The sequence below is a fragment of the Diceros bicornis genome, chromosome 37 (genome assembly GCF_020826845.1).
Source record: "Diceros bicornis minor isolate mBicDic1 chromosome 37, mDicBic1.mat.cur, whole genome shotgun sequence".
Lineage (NCBI taxonomy): Eukaryota > Metazoa > Chordata > Mammalia > Perissodactyla > Rhinocerotidae > Diceros > Diceros bicornis.
In genome coordinates, this window is record NC_080776.1 from 25,399,489 (window position 1) to 25,420,688 (window position 21,200).

The 21,200-nt window shown below is 51.4% G+C and overlaps 1 protein-coding gene across 3 annotated transcripts in view; it reads left to right on the forward strand.

The window, feature by feature from the left end:
* The first annotated feature begins 6,925 nt into the window (after positions 1-6,925).
* Positions 6,926-21,200, forward strand: part of UBE2F (ubiquitin conjugating enzyme E2 F (putative)) — a 56,557-nt gene continuing 42,282 nt past the window's right edge. For 2 of the 3 annotated variants that reach the window (XM_058533289.1, XM_058533291.1), the window contains exons 1-2: positions 6,927-7,032; positions 11,736-11,869. In XM_058533289.1, coding sequence (XP_058389272.1) covers positions 11,752-11,869 — 118 coding nt within the window. In that variant the 5' untranslated portion in view covers positions 6,927-7,032; positions 11,736-11,751. Of the gene's footprint in view, positions 7,033-11,735; positions 11,870-21,200 lie in introns of all 3 variants that reach the window. The other variant, XM_058533290.1, reaches the window with a different exon arrangement.

Sequence of the window (21,200 nt, forward strand, 5' to 3'; positions counted from 1 at the left end):
AATTCCCGTTTTAGTCCATTTGGGCTGCTATAACAAAATACCATACACTGGGTGGTTTATAAACAAAAAAAATTTATTTCTCACAGTTCTAGGAGCTGGAAGTCCAAGATCAAGATGCTGGCAGACTGAGTTTCTGGTGAGAGGCCACTTCTTTGTTCTAGACTGCCGTCTTCTCTGTGTCTTTGATACTGGCCTGATATCAGTTCCCCTACATTAAACCCAGAATATATGGGGTTAAAACCAAAAGCACTCATCGTCTTTCCCTTCTTCTCTAAGTTACATTCATATGTAACTACTGTTTTTTTTTTTTGTATCCCTGAACTTCACAAGACAAATAGAAGTTACTAATTGTTAAAAGCCCAGATGGCTTCAAGCTGGGCTCACACTGATGTTTTGGCTAATTACCAGTTCTTGAGGTTTGTTACAGGGAAATTGACATCAAACAGCTAAAGCTTCTCAGACCTCAACTCCTTGGCTTCCTGGCACCAGAATCCACCATCCACCACCAGAATCCACCATCCACCACCCACCACCAGAATCCACCATCCACCACCCACCACCAGAATCCACCATCCACCACCCACCACCAGAATCCACCATCCACCACCCACCACCAGAAACCACCATCCACCACCCACCACCAGAATCCACCATCCACCACCCACCACCAGAATCCACCATCCACCACCCACCACCAGAATCCACCATCCACCACCCACCACCAGAATCCACCATCCACCACCCACCACCAGAATCCACCATCCACCACCCACCACCAGAATCCACCATCCACCACCCACCACCAGAATCCACCATCCACCATCCACCACCAGAATCCACCATCCACCACCAGAATCCACCATCCACCACCCACCACCAGAATCCACCATCCACCACCCACCACCAGAATCCACCATCCACCACCAGAATCCACCATCCACCATCCACCACCAGAATCCACCATCCACCATCCACCACCAGAATCCACCATCCACCACCAGAATCCACCATCCACCACCCACCACCAGAATCCACCATCCACCACCAGAATCCACCATCCACCACCCACCACCAGAATCCACCATCCACCATCCACCACCAGAATCCACCATCCACCATCCACCACCAGAATCCACCATCCACCATCCACCACCAGAATCCACCATCCACCACCAGAATCCACCATCCACCACCCACCACCAGAATCCACCATCCACCATCCACCACCAGAATCCACCATCCACCACCCACCACCAGAATCCACCATCCACCATCCACCACCAGAATCCACCATCCACCACCAGAATCCACCATCCACCATCCACCACCAGAATCCACCATCCACCACCCACCACCAGAATCCACCATCCACCACCAGAATCCACCATCCACCACCCACCACCAGAATCCACCACCCACCACCAGAATCCACCATCCACCACCAGAATCCACCATCCACCACCCACCACCAGAATCCACCATCCACCATCCACCACCAGAATCCACCATCCACCATCCACCACCAGAATCCACCATCCACCATCCACCACCAGAATCCACCATCCACCACCAGAATCCACCATCCACCACCCACCACCAGAATCCACCATCCACCACCCACCACCAGAATCCACCATCCACCATCCACCACCAGAATCCACCATCCACCATCCACCACCAGAATCCACCATCCACCATCCACCACCAGAATCCACCATCCACCACCAAGACGGAGACAGTTGAAGGACACCCACCTGCAATTCCCTTATCCACCATCCTCCTCCCTGCCAGCAGCCTCACAAGGTCAAAGGCAGGCTGGTGGGAAAGCTCTGACCAGCAAGGCCACAGGCTCCCCCTCCCTACCAGCAGCCACATCCCTCACAACCTTTAAAACCCCTTGCCTCCCAACTTTCAGGGAGATGGGACAAATTTGAGAGCTCTCGTCTCTGGGCTGATGTCACCCAAAATGAAAACTCTTTCCTTGCCATAAGCCTGTTGTTCTAGTTTTATTTGGCCCCTCTTGTGTGGTGGGTAAAGAACCTGGGTGTGTATCCGGTAACATCTCACATGGCAGAAGGGGCGGAGGAGCTTTCTCAGGCCTCTTTTATAAAGATACTAATCACATTCATGAGGGCTCTGCCCTCCTGACCTAATCACTTCCCAAAGGCCCCACGTCCTAACACCATCACATTGGGGGCTAGGATTTCAATATACAAATTTTAGGGGGACACATTCAGTCCATTGCACTCTTTATCTCAAAATCCTTAACCTAGTCATATCTGCAAAGTCCATTTTACCATGTAAAGTAACATATTCACAGGTTCCAGAAATTAAGACAAGGACGTCTTTAGAGGACTATATTATTCAGCCTACCATATACGGTCCTACACGCACACACAGACTCTCCTACTATTTAAGTCCTCTACCAGAACTGGACTATAAAAGGCTGCACTTTTCATCAGCAGCATAGAAACACCTGAAAATACGAACTGACCTCAGTTAGTGACCAATACAAAAGAATATGCAACGCAAAACAGGAGAGAGTGTGACAAAGGCAGGTGATTTTAATACATTTCTGCAAGTGAAAGCAAGAGGCTCTGGAGGAAGGCAGCTTCTCTCAGAGCTCTGTCAGCTCTGGGGCCAGATCTGATGGGCAGCCTGGAAGAGGGAAGAGTCACAGAGGTGCAGCCTGCAGGAAGGGGCACTGAGACCCCAGGGGTGACTTACAATCTGACTGTACGATGTCCCCATTCCAGTTACAATGCACAGTCCTGGGGCCACCCACGTGGCGTAGCTGTTAAGTTTGCAGGCTCTGCTGCAGCAGCTCGGGGTCCACAGGTTTGGATCCTGGGCGTGGACCGACGCACTGCTTGTCAGGCCATGCTGTGGCGGCGTCCCATATAAAATAGTGGAAGATGGGCATAGATGTTAGCCCAGGGCCCATCTTCCTCGGTAAAAAGAGGAGGATTGGCAATAGATGTTAGCTCAGGGCTAATCTTTCTCACCAAAAAAAAAAAAAAAGAAACAAAAACAAAAACAAAACAATGCACAGCCCTTGTTAAAATGTGCCCAGCACTGCTTTAGGGTGAATGATGAAAATCTGAATCCTATAATATTTAAAAGACCACTCTGATTCAGTCCTTTTCCAGAATAGCTGTCATGGCCCATTTTATTATTTTTTAAAGGAATAAAAGGACACATGATGTTTTCCCTGGGGGCCAGTTAAAACAGCAGTCAAAAGTTAATTATACCAGATATGTAATTAAAGTCACATTACTTAGAATCTAATTGTTGCCTGGGTAGCCCCTTACATCATCATCATCGTCACCATAATTTGAGCCCCCCCAATGGCAAGGAGTCTGTCCCCTCGCTGATACCACAGAGGATCCCAGGACTGGGTCACCAGAGGGGCCGATGGGTCTTGGTTAAGACAACCTCTCCTGTTCCCCATAACCACTTCCAGCCACTCTTTGTCTGGTCTCATCTTTGCCTCATCCTCCCCTCTCCAGAGCACTTTCACTAGGAAAGGCCCAATAAAGCTTTTCCTAAAAATAACGTGACCTGTTTCCACTTTTAGCAACAGAAAGCACCAGTAGCACGTTGGGTTTTGTCCATTAGTTTTCAGCCTCCCCAGATGAATTCTAAGGCAAGGGCTATGGTCAGCATAGCTATTCTCCCTCCCTCCTTCTGCCAGCAGTCTCTCAATTCAGGTGGGACAGCGGAGACTCTGATCTCCGCTATGTGGAGCAGACCTCAGGGGTCACAGCTGAACCCCCCATTCTATAGTGACTTCCCGAGTACTAGTTCCCCAGGGAGCTCATGCTTCTGGAGGGCAGAGTCTGCGCTTTATATATTCTGTACCCTCTGACACTCAGTACCAGGTAGGTACTCATCATATAGTTCCTGCTTATTGAAATAGATTTCAGAAGACCCCGTAGGGACACAGGGCCTATGTGTGTCCACTGCTGTCCAGTGCCCTGGGCCTTGCTCCCCGGGAGAACTGGGGCTGGCTGGAGGGCAGGATGCATGTCCTGGAATAACCTAGAACGACAAAGAACAGGTTAGAGCAGGTACCAGCTGAGGGCGGAGTTGAACCCTTCCACCCACATCTACTCCCCATCTAGTGTCGCCAGGGCTGTTTCCCAATTCACGCAAGGGGTCAAGTTTGGAACATCACTAAGGTCGTGCCCCAGGGAAGGCTTGAAGTGCCTAGGACAGTGTGGGGCAGAGGGAGTGGCACAAGTGGACCTGGTGGGCCTGGCTCTGATCTCAGCTCACCCAGGCTACAGGTTTTACCTCTCGGGGCAATTCTCCACTGAAACACAGAGCCAGGAATGTCTACCCAATGGGGTGCCACTGATGTGGAAGATCTCTGCTCCATCCATAGTGAGTGCAGGAGGGAAGAGCGGAGTGGATGGCTAAGGAAGGTGTCCCTCCCCTGGCTTTCCTGGCAGAGGTCACTTTTCCTGCCTAGGAGGCCCTACCCTAACCCAGCAGGCAACCAAGCCCTTGCACTAGGCATTGTCACTCAGCTGGCAGGCTGCCTCAGGCTGAAGATTATCCAGGGCCCTGGCTTGGTGGTACCATGTCATCCAGGTCAGGGAGCCCCGGACCAGGCCAGACAGCCTCTGAGATAGCCTGTGCAGTTGTGTCCAGAGGCAGGCCTGGCTGAAAACAGAGAGGGGATATCTCCCCTTCCACGGCCCAGCTGGAAGCCTTGGGTTGAACTTCTCGGGGTAGGCATGGAGGAGGTAGGAAGGACACCTGGTGAACTGTCTCTACCTGCTCTTCCTCTGGCACCAGCACCTCTTTGGGAGACTCACAATTGAACCTCTACCCTTCCTCCCATACACAATGCCGTGTGCACACACACACACACACACACACACACATGCACGGTGGGCACGTGATCCTCCAAAGCCCAGCCAATCCCTCCCAGTGAATGTGAAAGAGGGAGGGAAGGGGCAGCCCCTTCTATGGCCTGGATTGTAAAGATGTGTTTGAGGCCAGGCCCCAGCTCCAAGGAGGCATCTGGGAGGACAAGGCTAGCCCCCAGAGGCCAAGACTCTTGGAGCCACTGAGAGCGACAGGCCAGGTTCCCCGGTTCCTAGAGCTGACCTTCTTTAGGTTCTGTGAGCATACCCAGCCTTCTAAATCTTTTGTGCTTAAGCTAGTGAAAGTTCTGTTTTTGAAGGAGCCCGGGATGAAAACCAATTGCTTCTGCAGGAAGCAGGAGGGCCAACTTTGCCCCTTACCTGCCTGCTGGCACCACCAGCTGCCTAAGGGGCGTGGTGCACCAGTTGAGGGCAAATCCTAGCTGCCATATTGGGCAGACTACTTCCTTATCTTTAAAATGGGGATAATAAAATACCCGTTTCAAGAGGTTGTTGTAAGGATTACATGAGTTAATAATCTAGTAAACCCTAAATAAGCCTCAGGTGAAGACATGAGGCAGCCTCATGAAATGGAGCTAGAAATGGCTTTATATATCCACAACGGTGAGCTGTGGGCCACTGTGCGGTGCAGCCCATCCTGTAGACAGTGTTCCCAGTGAATAAGATGAGTACTCAAGCCATTCCAGTCCTTCCTTCACCTGCCGCCTTGCTTCAAGGCCTTATTTTCTCTTGCCAGGTCTCCTGCAATAGCTCATGCAATACTTATCCAGCAGATGTATTATGTCCACCTGTTATGTGCCAGGATGGGGGGAGGGGGAGTAGAAGGAGGGAGAACACAGCAGAGGAGGGCCCGGGGAGCTGAGCTTAGGGAAATGGTAGGGGGGCGGGGGGAGCACAGGGCTCCAGTAAAGTCACAGAGGGGCACCTGCACCTCCCAGTCTCTGGGGCCTCTCTGACAAGTGGTGTCTAAGCTTGGGAAAACTCAAGTTAGCCAGGTGAAGAAGGAGGAAATCATTCCCAAACAGAAGGGATACCATGAGTTGTGTGTTCTTCACTGGTCTTCCTGACTCTACTCTCCTCACTGCCTGGCTCCCACTGCCTCAGAGTCAGAGCCTCTTTTAGAAAGAAAACTTGATATTGGTACTCCACTGTTTAAAACCTTTCAATGGGGCTTCTGGAAATAAGATTCTAACTTCTTGGTCCACGAAGTGAACCTCATCTTTCAGATGGCCCACTCCTCCAGGAGCCCTGCCCGACCTGCCGCCCAGCCCGCCCCCTCCCCCGCCCAGCGCCTATTACCAACCACACTGGGACACAAATGGACGTGAGAAGAATTCGTACTCAACAAGCTAGAAATACAACAATTTGAAACAGATTTTTAGAGTAAGTACTTTACCAATGTGGAAGAGATGAAACAGGAATAAAAACCATTAAGACAAAGGCAGGAAAGGCCCACCCACTCCTCTGCGAGCTCGGCCGAGGCACCCGGGGGGTTGGCGGCTGTTGGCACGTCTGGCCGCCCCGGCTCCCGGCCCCTACCCTGCCGGCTGTGGGGCAGCCCGGTCCTCCGCAACCTCGGCACTGCGCTGGGCACACAGAAGACGCCCCATCCGCCGAGGCGGTTAATTCCGGCCTGGCCGCTCCTCCAGGCCAGGCCGCACAGGGATCCTCCGAGCCCCACGCCCAGTGTCAACGCACCACCAACTGAATGGAGGCAGGAACGCCGCACAGAACCCCCGGGGCCGCGGCGCGCAGGCTCCGGTACAGACGGGAGACCCGCTCCCGGCCGTCACTCGCCAATCAGCGAGGGCCGCGAGATCCGCGCCCGCCCCCGGCCGCGCCCTCTGCCAATCAGCGAGGTCCGAGCAGCCTGCTTCCCAGCCCAGCCGCAGCCGGCGCACGGCGCTGTTCGCGCGTCAAGTTCCAAATAAAGTTCTTCGGAGCTTTGAATTTTTTTTTTAAAGCGCCAGCTGCAGCAGCGGCCGCTGCGGGCGAGAGCGGCCGAGTCCCCGCCCCGCCACTTCCGGTCCTGCCGCCCGGAGCCGGTGCGGCTGTGAGGGGCCGCGTCTTGCCGCTGCCGGCCGGCCGGGCATGGTGTTGGGCGCCGGGTCCGCCTCGCCTGTCTCGGGGTGCCCAGGTGAGGAGCGCGCGGCCCTGCGCGGGCGAGGGGCTCCCGCGGCGCCGGTGCACCGGGCGGGTGGAGGGCGGGCGGCGCCGAGGCCGCCTCAGGCCGTGCCGCCCCTCAGGACCGGGCGCCGGGGGCCCGCGGGCGGGTGCCGCGGGGCGCAGGCGGGGGGCGCGGGGTCGGGCGGCGGGAATGGGAAGGGCCGGGTCGGGCGCTGCAGGGCGCTGGGACAGCCCCCCCTCCCCCGCCCCCCCCGACCGTGATGCCGGGTACACACGGCCTCACGCCGCCGTCGCGGGGAGCTGCTGGCCGCATTGTCCAGAGGAAACGGAGCGCGAGTGCTGGGCCAAGGTCACCAGCCCGACGGGGCCGGAGGAAGCGGGGCTCGGACGCGGGCGGTCCGACTCGGGACTGCCTCGGGGATCAGGCTAGGCCGAGAGGGCGAGGTGGGGGGACACTCCCGCCTAGCCGGCGTGCTCGCAGCTTCCCCACGATGGGGGTTGGGGGTGGGCACGGCTAGTTTGAAGGGTTTTGCTGGCCGGGAGACGGGGAGGGCATCTTGGAAAGATCAGTACAGCCGAGTCTTGGATTCTAGACCTGGCTCTGCGGGTGTGTAATCTTGGGTGTGGCCCTCTTCTCCCTGGGGCTCAGTTTCCTCATCTGTCACATGAGGGGATTGGGCCCGCCCCCTTCTGCATTCCCTCCAGCGCTGGAGTGGGGTCAGGATGGATCGGAGGGGCCTGAGAAGGCTTCTTGGAGGGGATGTTGGAAATCTGGGTCGGAATCTGTTACCCTAGGGAAGGAGCGGGATTAGGTGGCGAAGGGAACGAGGGCATTTCAGACCTGGCTATCACATTGAGCAGAAGCTTCCAGAAATGAGCAGGGAGTTGTTGAGGAACAGGGAGGATGCTCGCCTGCCTTGTGCAGAGGATTCCCTGCTGGGTAAGCGGATGAAGGCAGGGGAGAGGGTAGCAGTGGGAGAGATGTTCAGAGACAAATCATCACCAGGCTAGGAGGTCTGAGGCTTGAGGACCTCTGCCAGGACATACCTGCCATTCAGGTAGTGTGCAGAAGGGGGCAGGTTTACTGCTGAAAATAAGAGTTGGGCTCCAAAGGTCGGTCAGCCAACCAGGGTGACTCCAGGTGGGAGGTTCCAGGGCCCCAGCATTCTGAAGGAGGAGGGTAGGGTGTGGACTTTTTTGTGTCCTGATTTGGGCCTCTTTGGCTGGAGAAGTTGGTTGTCCCCTAGTGTCCTGCAGTTCCATCTTTTACATTGAGATTGGGACTTTTCCACTGCAGGAAGAATTGTAAATGAGAAGTTCCCCACCACGTGAGCTGACTGGCCCGTGATGTCCATGCACAGGTGACATGGCCTGATTTTGCCGCTACAGGTGGGAATGTTGTGTAAATATTACTTGGTATGATGAGACTAGTAAATAGCACATAAGAATCTTCTTTGAACAGTCTGAAAGCAAGACCCACCCAGAAGAGGAACTTAACCAGGCCAATTACAACTTGTGGAATTTACAGACTGAGCATGCTGTTCAGTATAGCTGGTGCGTTACCAAAAATGCTGCCATAGTCAGAGTGTCATTTGCAGTAAAGGGGAAGTTTAGTTTTAAAATAGCTCTTTAAGGAATGAAGCATATTGAAGAAGGTAAAGAGAATTCCGAAGCAACTGCAGGTGTTCAGCTAACCTCTAGACTCTTTGAATAATTGTTTTTATTCAGATCTCTTTTATAGTGTTAATTTAACAGCTATGAACATTCCCAAATTTGTCCTTTGGTTTATCCCTAAAATGTCATGTCATAATGGTAAAGATGATGGAGAAGTAGATGGTCATTACATACATAGATTTTTTAGAATGTTAGGAAAGTGAGTTTTGTCTTATCTTCTATGGAAAACAAAACACCAGTGTTTTCTTTTGTATCTTGCCTAGTCAATTAATAAGGGCCACAGACTTGTTGAAGATCACAAGCCAGGAGTCTGTCTTTAAGTAGAATTGATTGAGTATGGAGCATACTCTGCCCACGGAGAAGAATTCATTGTGGGGTAGGGGTATAAAAGAATTAAAGGGGCTGGCCCGGTGGTGCAAGTGGTTAAGTGCGCGTGCTCGGCTGCGGCGGCCCGGGTTCGCTGGGTTCAGATCCCAAGGGTGCACCGATGCGGCGGCCCGGGGTTCGCTGGTTCGGATCCCCGGGGCGCACCGACGCACTGCTTGGCAAGCCATGCTGTGGTGGCTTCCCATATAAAGTGGAGGAAGATGGGCACGGATGTTAGCCCAGGGCCAGTCTTCCTCAGCAAAAACAGAGAGGATTGGCAAATGTTAGCACAGGGCTGATCTCCTCACAAAAAAAAAAAAAACAAAGAATTAAGCCGAGTCCTCAGACTGCAGTGACACAGAAGAGTGCCTTGGTATGAGCCTTTATTTGTGCGAGTGAGTCTTGCCAGGACCCTCTGAGTGGCTCCTTCGGTGCAGGTCCTCAGGGAGCTGGGTGTGGACTTGGCATGTGCCCTAGCACTTGCTTTCCCATGGGGCTCTTTATTATGACTTTCCTAGGGTACTGCCTGCTGAACTCTCTTTATGGACACTGTTCTTTTATTTTATTTTTTGGCATATTTGTATTGCTAAGGTTGGCTAGAGGATAAAAACCAAGTGGATTTGTGTGGTGCATCCAGCCAACTCCCAAGTGATGGATGCATATCTTGGCCCATCTTCAGGCGCCCCTGACGATGTGGTAGGACCGATGCTCAAGTCTGGGTGTGTGGCAGTGGACTTGGTTGGGAAGGCAAACACTGCTTTGTGATCCAGATCTGCTTAAGGGATTCCTGACAAGATCATTCCAGGTGGGGGCTGAGCAAGAGAGCCTGCTCTAGATGGTCCTGCTGTCTCTGGTAGCTTGTGGGCTGGAGCCCCCACGGGTGTTCCTGACTCTACGCCCACCTCCAGCACCTCCTTGTGAGGTTACTTTGTAAACTGAACCAATAGCTGCCTGCCCTGGGTAAAGCTGAGAAGATGTGCGTGCCTTGGTTATGGTCCATGCTTCTGTGTAGGTCCATCTGAGGAGACGGCATGGTAGAGGGGGAGTGAAGAAAGTAGTGTTGGTTTGTTTTCACATTTGTCAACTCTATTGAGGTATAATTGAAGTACACTAAACAGCACGTATTTAAAGTATGCAGTTTGATCAGTCTTGATGTATGTATGTATCCCTGAAACCAGCACCACACTCAAGATACGAATGTTCCATCCTCTCCAGGAGGGAAATTAGTGTTTCTGTCATGACCACTTCTAGCAGGTGAGTGGCCTCAGACAACCCAGTTCCTGGGCTCCTGTTGTCTCAGGGTCCACATCCGTAAAAAAAGAGTGGGAGTTGGTGGGGAGATCCTTTGCAGATTTGAAATTGTAGCAGCTTGCAAATGCTAATGTGTAATAGAACTATCTTTTGAAGCCTTTAGGCCAGTGATTCTTAAAGGGACTCGGTGTATGTGTGTATCTGCGTAAGTCACGTACAATTCAGAAGATCATATTCAGTATGTTGTTTTCGTGGTACAAGTAATAGAACATAATCTTACAGTCTTTGGGGGCATACATAGAAGATGGTGTGAGAAGCTATGTAAGGGACCTGGGTTAAAAATGGTTAAAAATACAATAGGGGAGTGGTAATCTTATATTTTGGCTTTAAGATCTTGGCCTTGAACTAAAAGTTCTGTGCTTAGGTCAAGTTTTTCGTCTGCAAGTTTTGGATAGTTTTCTTTTGAAGATGATCAGAGTGTGTGAAAGGAAATGATATTAAAACAACAAAGGAAATTATGGAAATATTGGGCTGGTGACCAATTTTTGTCCTCAATCAAAAGAAGTTCCAGCGTCCCTCTCCCCCTGTGGTGAGGCACGCATGAAGCAGGAGGAGGCATGTGAGATGAATGGTGGTTTATGTTAGAAACAGAGGTGGATTCTAGAGGACAAGTATGCCTGTAAAAATTGGTGACATTTCTTTAGCCCTTTCTTTCAAGCGGTCAGGTGCATCAGCTATGTTTGGTCTTTATCGTCCTTCCCAGTGAGCTTTCAGTGAGGGAACCTGAAACACAGATGGGTTGGAAGCAACCAGTGAAGAGAATCTAGTTTGGGGTATTATTACTTAATCTTGATGTTGATAGTGCCTAAAAGTGTGAAAAAACACAACATAGATAAATGAGAGGATGCTTATTAAGGTTCTTTAGTAAAGGAAGAAGGAAAGGAAAGCAAAGCGTTGCAGGGCTCCCTCCTTACCAGAGGCCGATGCTCCCCGCAGTCTGCGATGGGCCAGGCACTGGGGCCACATACACAGGTGCATGTCCCCAAAGCCAGGAAGGGCAGACTTACCAGTGGACAGTAGTGGGCCCACGTGGAACCCATCGGTGGTGGCTCCCCTAGACCATGAGCTCAGGGGAGCTTTGTCACAGCCGCATCTCAAGGCCTGGCACAGGGCTGGGCTCCTACTGAGTGTTAAATGCGTGGCTCTCCCTTTTTAAAATTTTCATCCGTACTTTAAAAAATAGACTTATAGAGGATGGCATAGAGGTTGCCCAAATTCATTCTTATTAATGTACCTTATATGCTAAATTTTTCTATAACTAAATTAGAGAAAAAAATTGAAAACCACCTTACATCATTGTCTTCAGTGTCCCGTCACCATCTAGAGATGGGTCCTTAACCCTGCTTTCGGTCTGTCTTTCAGGGTAAAGGTGGCAGTAATGCTGACGCTGGCGAGCAAACTGAAGCGGGATGACGGTCTCAAAGGGTCCCGGACATCAGCCACAGCCTCTGACTCCACTCGGAGGGTTTCTGTGAGAGACAGGCTGCTTGTTAAAGGTAATGATCATCTGTGTGAGCGGGTTTATGTCCTGTAACAAAATGAAGTCTGGCTGGAGGCTCTTTTGGAATATGAAGCAGCCTGTTGCTGAATAGAAATAGCTGTTTGAAAATATTTTAAAATATAATTGCTTATTGCTTACAACAGAAGGACGTTGTGCTGTGCACATGCTATGGGAATGCTAATGGCAAGAAAAAGGTATTAAAACTGTGGTGTGTCTTATACACTTGGAATATTCTCTGTAGGGGCTGCCAGAATGCTAGTGGAAGGAATAAGATACCCAGAGCCAGCAGGCCTAAGGCTCTGGTCCCAGTGCCGTCATTGTCTGCCTGGGGGAGGTGTGTGTGTGTGTGTGTGTGTGTGGTGGCAGGGGCGGGGGGGTTCTTTCTTCTGGACTCCTCAGCGCCATAGTGTCCAGTCTGTAAAGGGAGAGAGTGGGATTTGGTAATCTCAGGATCCTTCTCTGTTTTATTCAAGTCAGAGCCTGAGGAGAGCCTTGTGCAAAATTAGTTTTCTTCACAGAATTAATAACAAGTGTCCTAGAGCTGTGGTCTTTGGAGAAGAGTTTATGTAATGTGTGTATGTGAATACGCATGCGTTTGTGTAGAACTTCTGCATTCATTCAATGAACAAACTTAAAACTGCTAGGCGCAAAGGCAGTTTCCTAGGGTCATGGGGACTACAAAAGATGACGAAGAAGCAGTTCCTGCCTTTAAGGAGCTTATAATTTGCAGCGCTTCTTACTTTATGACATGTGTTTACATTTCTTAAGTGTAAGGAGCTGGGAAGCAAAGAAGGGTTCAGTAAGTTTGTTAGAACTGCCCGTTTTCATGTTGTATTAGGTCAACACCATGGGGGTTACCGGCATTTGTGTGTCCTGAAACAGATCTAATGGCAGGAGACCTGGTGTATGAATGCACTGTGTTGGACCGTCTCAGAAACGCAGCCCTGCTACGCTTGGGAAGGAGTGGGAACAGGAAGGCATCAGGTTCAGGAGAGGCTGCACTCTTCCTTTTTCTCCCATTGCCCCTGAATCTTGACTTAGCTCTGGCTTATCCAGCCTGATGGATGATTGGTTAAAGATGGAGTAAGAATTGTTTGTACATTTTGGCATTACCTACCGTGTCAGGGAGAGCACTAGATTGTGTTCGGAGTTTGTTACAGCACTAGAAGGTTTACCCTGTGGGTCGGAGGGTGGGGCGTGGGCTTCAGCACCTCACTTGGCTGGGTGCTTTAGGACTTGCATCTCTTTCCCAGATGCTGTCTCCAGGGTTCCATCTACAGAGGAAGCCAAGAGCCAAGCAAGCCAGGGAAGGGGTTTGGTGTGTGTTGTTGTGGTCCTTCGAGTGGAGGGTGCCTTAGTGCCTGGGGAGTTAGGGAGAGGAGGGTCTAGGCGTTAGCTGAGGAGGAGCAGGTGGGAGGCTGGCGTATAGACTGTCCCGTCTTGACCATAACCTCGTCATGGTTAATAGCAGCTGGTACACTGAGCACTTAGGGCCAGGCCCTCTGTGGCGCACTTGATGGGGCAGCTCTTGTTTGACTTTTGCTAAGCCTTGCGAGGTGGGTGGTTCATTTTACAGCTGAAGAACTAGGACTCAGAGAGGTTAAGCAACTTGCCCAGGTTGCAGCTTTATTGCAGCAGGACAGCCAGACCCACATATGGGAGTAGGGCAGGCACTTCGGGAGCAGACCCAGCAAGCAGAAACCAAAAGAGCAGAACAGAAGTGCAAGTCCACAGAAAAGAGTGTTCGGGGAGGCACAGAGGCTCCACCACACCTCGGCCCTGCTCAAGGATTCACTTGGGAGCTCTCAAATGGCTCTAGGGCCTGACACAGCCCAGGGGAGCCCACAGAGCTGGACTCCACCCCAGCTCCACGACCGGAGATGTCTTTGGCTGGATTTACAGGGCCCAGCTAAGGTCCTTTGGCCTTGTGAGACTCATCAAGGAGAGTTGCAGAACCACGTCGTGAGGCCACCTGTTTCCATCCTCCCTGAGGCACTGGTGATAATCAGGTTTCTGGGGCCCCACGCACTTGCAGTTGATGGCTGGTTATGGGCAGCAGGGCTCAGTGTAACACACCCCTCATGTGGCCTGCTCCCTTGATGTGCCTCGGACGTGGCTGAGTGGTGAGTAGTTTGGGCTTGTCATGGAGGGTGGGCCTGACTGAGAGGGGAGGCTGTGGACAAGAGGTACATAATAAAGAATGCTCTGATGGCTGATGAGTGCTCATCCATTCTTCACACGCTCCTTTGCTTGGGTGTGGCAGTGGCCTTCATTCTGGGGGTTTCTGATGGTGGAAGTGGTGTGGTGGGCAGGGTGTTGTGGGGCAGGGTGAGGCGCTTGGAGGGGTGATTATGGTAAGAGTCCTTTCTAGGCAAACCCCCCCTTTTGGGACTTGGAGAAAAGTACAGTGTCTGAGTTCAGCAAGATTGCTACAGTCAGGACTGTCATCCTGGACGGTGACTTTGGCTCATGTGAGAATGTTACTCATGAGGATTGGTAGGTTGTAGAAGAGTGTGTTAATGTGTCTTTGGGATTCAGTGCCGCAGGCTGGCTTCTTGGAAGCAGAGAATTTGTCATGCAGTATGGTTATTAAAGAGTATCCTTGGGACTGATACCTATGGAGGGAGGGGAAGGAAGCAGGCGCGGGCAGAGGGAGACATCATGCTTCGAGGAAGGCCCCCTGACAGCCTCTGCTCTGGAGCAAGCATGGCCCTTCAGAGCTGTCCCCCGTCAGGCGAGATGGTCAGGCTTTCCTGCTCTGCATCTACCAGTCGTCAGATGGGGCTGTCCTGGGGACGTGGGGGGGCGGGGTCTCTGCCAGCCCTCATTGAGGGGGATCTGGGCTGTGCATCCTATAGCCCGAAGGAAAGACCTCAGAGACTTACAGGCAAAAATATATATTTTATAACTGGTCCATTGCCATACTTGACCTTACACGGTGTGGGATCTGGCTTGCTGCAGATGGCTGTAGGGTTGAGCTGATGGATGGGAGAGATTGGAGGTTGGCAGTGACAGTTGTCCCTAGTGAGGAGGGCCAGTAGTGGCTGCACAACTGAAGCCCATGTTCTTTTTCTTGGAATAGTGGGCCTAGTTCTGAAGGGTGACAGAAGGTTGGAGTCAGCCCTCCCTGGGAATACCGTAGCCTGCCTGGAGCAGCCGGCCAGGGGCAGGCCTCCACCATCCTGGCACTGTGACCACATCAGCTTTTCATTTGCACCCCCAGGGTAGTTCTCGTGGACACCCTCCAGGCTGGAACAGGAGAGGTGCTTGTAGCAGCAGTCCCTGGAGGGTGTAGAACAATCGAGTGTTTCTGGGCTAGGACTGAGGGCTGCTGTCTGCCCTGAGTCCTGGGAGCTGGAGACACTGGGGGGAGAGAGTGTCAGATCTGTGCATTTCCTTTTGGCCCCACCTCAGGTCTGGGCCTGAGTGGGGAGCCATCACCAGTGTTGAAAACACTGCCACAGGGCAGAGGATGCTGAGTTCTTGGTAGAACTTTGTGAGGCCACTGAGTCCATCAAGTTCTGAGTCAGATGGTGCTCCTACCTCCCAGAAAAGCCCTCAGGGCAGAATACTCACTTTCTTGTCTGTCGGGAGCTTGGCGCTTTTCATGTAACGGGAGCATGTCTGTGTCCCTGTTCTTTCACTTGTTCGCTCAACAAACATTTTAGTGCCTGCTGTGTGCCAGCCTACTATTAGTGACCCCCAAAGACCTAAAGGGGCTCCAAACAGGCTGGCAGGAACCTTTTGCTTATCTTTGTTAAATGTAGACATTTGGAATTGAACTGCCTGAGTTCAGGGGTCATGTCAGACATTAGGGGGACTGGAGGGAATGAATCTGTGTGCAGCCCTTGTCCATAGCAGCCCCTGCCCCAGGTGGTTCCTGGCGTTCTCTCCTTTCAGCAGGTGGGTTCTGGGGCTGGGGCTGTGGTGTCTGGCTCTCCGCGCTCCGAGCCTACTCTCCAGAGTGGAGAGGACTGGCTGCCCACCTGCACATGCTTCCCAGCCTCCAGGGTGCCACATGGGACCCCCCTCGGGTGAGTGCTTCTGCGTCCACACTAGCAGTTGGGTCATGTGATGGTATAGGAAGGGCCTCGTTCCAGTGCACTTCCTGGAAGAGTGGGAGAAAGAACCATTTATTGTTCTCCAGAGCTGCTCCCTCCATGCCAAGCCCTGCCCAGGCCTCTGGGGGTGGGCTTGAGGTTTGACTTGCTATGTTGGCAGGATATTCCGAGCGTTTAGCAGCCTGTGAAGCTGGGGGTTACACGGCACAATACGTATTTTAAAAACTAGAGCAGTGGCCCAGAGAGGAGGAGGCAGCTGGCCCCAAGGCTAACCTTTAAATGCTTCGTTGGAGGGTTAAATACCAGTGAAGCTGCCCAGGGAACTTGGTGGTCCCCTTGTGTGTACCCAGTAGCCCAGTGGACCAGGGAGGATCTGTGGAAGACAGACGAGGGCTTGAGTCAGCCTTGTCTGCTCATGTTGAGAGTGGGTGGTATGAGGCCTTGGGGCTCCATTCCCATCCATACAGTCTCTGCTGTAGGGGCTGTGCTGGTTTTCAGGGTTACAGCCTTGCTCCCCTGCTGTATGGATGGGGCCGTGAGTGCTCTGGGCCTGCACTCTGCCATGTGCTGCTGGAAGACTCTTAGACTGAGTGGAAGGGCTGACTTGGGGCTCCGTGGGGTCCTTGGGCCTCAGATGTCTGTGGAGGGATTGATGCCCTTTGGTCAAGTGTCTCCCAGATAAGGGCACTGTGCATGGATGCTGGGAGTGCAGAAGAGGTGCTAAGTGCATAAAGACAACAGGAAGCTAAGAGATCAAGTTCTAGTTCCAGAAATCTAGAGGGTAGTGGTTCAGGTGGAAGGAGGTATTCAAGTCTCCTGGGAAGTAACTGCCATCTTTACCTGGGTCAAAGGGCGCAGCTGCTCTGCTTGATGGGGCTTGGACCTGGCTCTTGCTAAGAACCATCTGCCTGTGTGTTTGGCCTTTTGTCTTAGTCGGCTCAGGTACCATAACAAAGTACCATAGACTGGGTGGCAGCAGATATTTATCTCTTGGTTCTGGAGGCTGGAAAGTCCAAGATTAAGGCACCAGCAGATTCAGTTCCTGGTGAGGGCCCTCTTTCTGGCTTGCAGGCACCTGGTGTCTCTTCTCATAAGGGCACTAATCCCATCGTGAGGGCCCCATCCTCATGACCTCATCTAACCCTAATTACCTCCCAAAGGCCCCACTTAATGCCATCATGGGGCGGGGAGTTGAGCTTCAACATATGAACTTTGGGGGGACACAGTTCAGTCCACAGCACCTTTGGAATGCCTCGGTCTCCAACTATATGAGGAGAAAGGTTCCTCACATCTCAGGACATTCACACTGGGAGCACTGCCACCTTGATGGTAAGTGTGCCTTTTTATCCAGCACATCCTGAGCACCCTACGTGTGCCAAACTCAGGGCCAGGTACTGAGGTTCCAGGGCTAGGTCAGACTGTACAGCCCCTGCCATGAAGAGTGTGCAGGTTGGAGTGGCAGGCAGTGCAGAAACAACTAGAGCATTGTGTTGTGAGTGTCCCTGGCAGAAAAAGGTGAGTCCGTGCCATGGGGGGCCATTGTGGTAACCGGGTCGATTTTGTAATCTGATATTTCAGTTCAGTCATGCTTCAAGTGGGCTCTGTGGTTTGATCTTTAGTTAGAAAGGAAAAGAGTCTAATTTCTCAGAAGGAAATTGTGCAGCCACGGAATTGTGCAAGGTGCCAGGTGCCTCCCAGAAAGGCTGGGCCAGTGAGTGGTAGAGGTGTTAGCACCTTGGAACAGGTGTAACTTTCGCAGTTTAAAATTACCTGAATTCCTTGTTACCTTACAGGTGGGGGTGGTGTCCTTCGGGCACTGAGGTTATGCAGGGAAGGGCCGCTGCTTTGCGGAGAGGCCTCTCAAGCATGTGAGGCAATTCGCTTGTCTCTTTGGTCACAGTCTTCTTGTATATGGATTCTAAAGTGATAAGTATTGGTGCTGGTGAATTATTATTTGCCATCATTTGAAGTGTGGAGAAACTACCTGTCATTTGTGACAGCTCCCTGAGAGGAACACTGCCTGAGCGTGCGTGGCTCATTTTATCTTCTGTACCGGGCTGAACTAAAATGCCGAGCATCTTTATTGAAATCCTTTGTGCCTCCAGGATTGTGTTCCTTACCTGCACTGGCTCTTGTCCACCCTCCTTGAGTGAGTTACACTGAATGTGGAAGTGCAAACATGCTCATCTTTGGAGTTTAATTTTGGACTACATTGTGAAGTTATTAAATCCATCTATGTAAATAGCTGTGTGTCGATATTTTAGCATGGTAAAATAGCCTACAGCAGTGTTCTATACCTGGGGAGAGTAAAAAAATTCAGAGGCCCCAGCCCCACCTAGAACTTTTTGTGTAATTGGTCTGGATAGGGCTGGGGTGGCACGATTTGCTCAGCAGGTACTAGATGTAGTGATGGATGCACGACTTCAAATTTTACTAAAAATCTTTGAATTGTACAATTAAAGTGGGTCTATTTTATAATATGTAAATTGTACTGCACCAAAGATGTTAAAAAAACTCCCAGGTGATTGATGTGCAGCTGGGGCGGAGAATCCCTGTCCTACAGTGAGGTGTCCTTCAGTCTGCAAGCCTCATGCCCCCATGCACCGTCCCTGTCATGCAGGGGTCTGGTTCTGTTGCTCATTCATGGTGATGCCCCTGGTCAGTGCCTCCTGCCCCGCTGTGTCCAGACCTCACCTCTGCCTCATGCCTTATCACTAGATTGTCTTCTCAAACATTTCACTTCTGTTATGTGGCCTCGTTTTGAAATCCTCTGGGCATGTTTTTTATTTCACTGCGTTTTTGTAAAGCTGGACAACCGGAGTTCTCACAACTGCAGACAGGACAGGCCTGCAAGAGAAAGCAGGGTTCTAGTGGCCAGCATCAGTCTCCCAAAAGAAGGACTGTCAAGGACAGTTTCTTGTAAATTCTTATCAACAAAAAGTTAAGTAATAGTATAATAAAAAATGTCAATAGTATATGCCTTAAAAACATATAGTTTAATTATATGGATAACATTTATTTCAAAGTGATTAATATAAATAATTCATTTGATAAAATGTGTGTTTTTGTGATAAAATGAATGCCCTGTGGGAGCTGTTGGAGCAGAGTGTGGCCCTTGGCCCCTCCTGTTGGAGGACGTGGTGTGAGCGGGGCATAGGGCTGTGGTCCTCCTCAGCCTGCGTTACCGCATCCCATTGTCTTTAGCAAATGCCCTGCTTCAAGGAAGGGCCAGAGTGGGCCAGTCAGAAAGAGAAGACTAAGGCTGTGGTCATTATAAGAAGAATGATAGTGAACTTTTCATAGACTCATCATTGTTTTGTTTTGTTAAGTGAATATATTTTAATGTACCACAACCCAAGACTGCTGAGAAGATAGATTCCCAGTCTTGCATTTAGTCACAAAACTTGTTCCTTTTCTAATCACAGCAGGAGGATGATTAACTGTTACTCGTCCCCAGCTCCACTGAAGAGATTGGCTCTTTTCCTCACCAGTGAGAAGGCTGTCCCTGGCTAGAGCACTGGATATGACGCCCTGGAAGCCGCAGGGAGCATCGGCACCTTTCCTTTCCCTTGCTCCTCCCTCCCCTGCCCCACTCCACTCTTCTGGATGCCCATTCCAGATACCTGGACCCCAGAGCTAATACGTTTAGTGGGTCCCCTGTCTCTACCCAGATTCTCAGTCAAGTAGCTGATATCAAAGGCCTGTGGGTTTCCTAAACCCTTAGCCTCAGAATAGAGCCATCTGCCAGTCTTCCCACTAATGCATTCAGCATTCAGCTTTGCAAACATTATGGCCTCTGTCATCCCCCTCCTCTCCCCTCCCCACCTCTCCCCACTCCACTTGAAGGAATTGTTACCTGCTGCTTCTGTATTTTGACTACCCGTTTGCTTCTTTTTTCTGTTTTTGTAATCTGGTTTCCATCTTTCCATTTGCCTTCCTGCTGTTTTGAATGCCCTCAGCAGGGTCTGGTCCACATCCAATGGCCTTGCCTTGGGCCTCGTTCCCCTTGGGCCAGTCTGTATTGTCCTTACTGAATCAGTATGTTCCTACCTCTCTCCTACTTTTCTGCCTGTTTCTCATCAGTAACTTTCCCTGCTCCTTGTCCTCTGCTTTCTGCTGCAGTTTTTCTCACCAGCCTTTCCCCTTTGTCGGTCTCATGATGTCAGGTGGCATCGCTCTGCAGGGGCTCCTCAGCCCTGGCCGTGGCCGTGCACCCAGACCTCAACTTCCTCCTCCTGGGACATCAGCCCTCGGTGCCATCTCTGACCCCTCCTGCCCCACACAGTTGGCAGATCCTTTCGTCCTCTTTGCTCTCAGGCCCCCTGACTCTCCCTGCCTTTGCTGGGCCCTCGCTACCGATTGGAGTGCCCACCTCACAGGTCACCTGGCCTCTGCTTTGCCCTTTCTAAAGATGTCCTCTTGAGGCGAAACTTAGAAACTCTTGTTCAGAAATTGCCCTCAGCTCCCTATTGCTGCAGAATAAAGTCTAGAATTCTACACCGCACACTCAGGGCCCAGCTCAGTCCTGGCCCTGTTTTTCGACCTTGTTTCCCGTTGCTCTGTTGTTGTCTTTGTAGCCATTCTCTGGCTTCACTGTGTGCTTTCTGGTTTCTATGCTCGTCTGTGTTCTGTGCTTTTGCACAGTGCTGGCTTATCTCCCCAGAATACCTTTGTTTCCACCTCTGCAGAACTGATTTCTGCTTGTTCTTTAAAGCCCAGCTCAAAAATTTCTCCTTCCTTTAGTCTCCAAAGCTGGAGGGAATCTCCGTGCTCCGAGGATCCTAGAGCACGTTACATCATGTCGAGGCATAGACAGCTTGCCTGCCCAGTTATTTCTGGGTGCCCACCCCAGACTTCAGCTCTTGAATAGTAGGATTGATGGGGGTTTGCAGCTTTGTCCTGGCAGACGGCTGCTGGCCTTAAATGCTGAATTAGTGACTGATGGAAGAGGCCTCAGAGAGCATTAGGACCAAGGAATGTAGCTCTGAAGAGGCGACTCCCTTGGGTAGTTAGCAATGCCCACAGATGGCAAAGGGCAAGGGTTCAGGCCCAGCAGGAGATGGAGAGTTTCCTCTCACTGGAAAAGTTCGAGCACAAACTGGGCGAGCCCTCATGGGCAGACAGATCTGGAAAAACTGGAAGAGACACAAGCTGTATATATAAATCAGATTTTGAGGGCAGTGGTTCCACTGCTTGGGGGAACAAGATTTTCAAAAACGCTCTAGTGACTCTTTGCCTATAGGTAATTTCTATGCTAATTTTAAA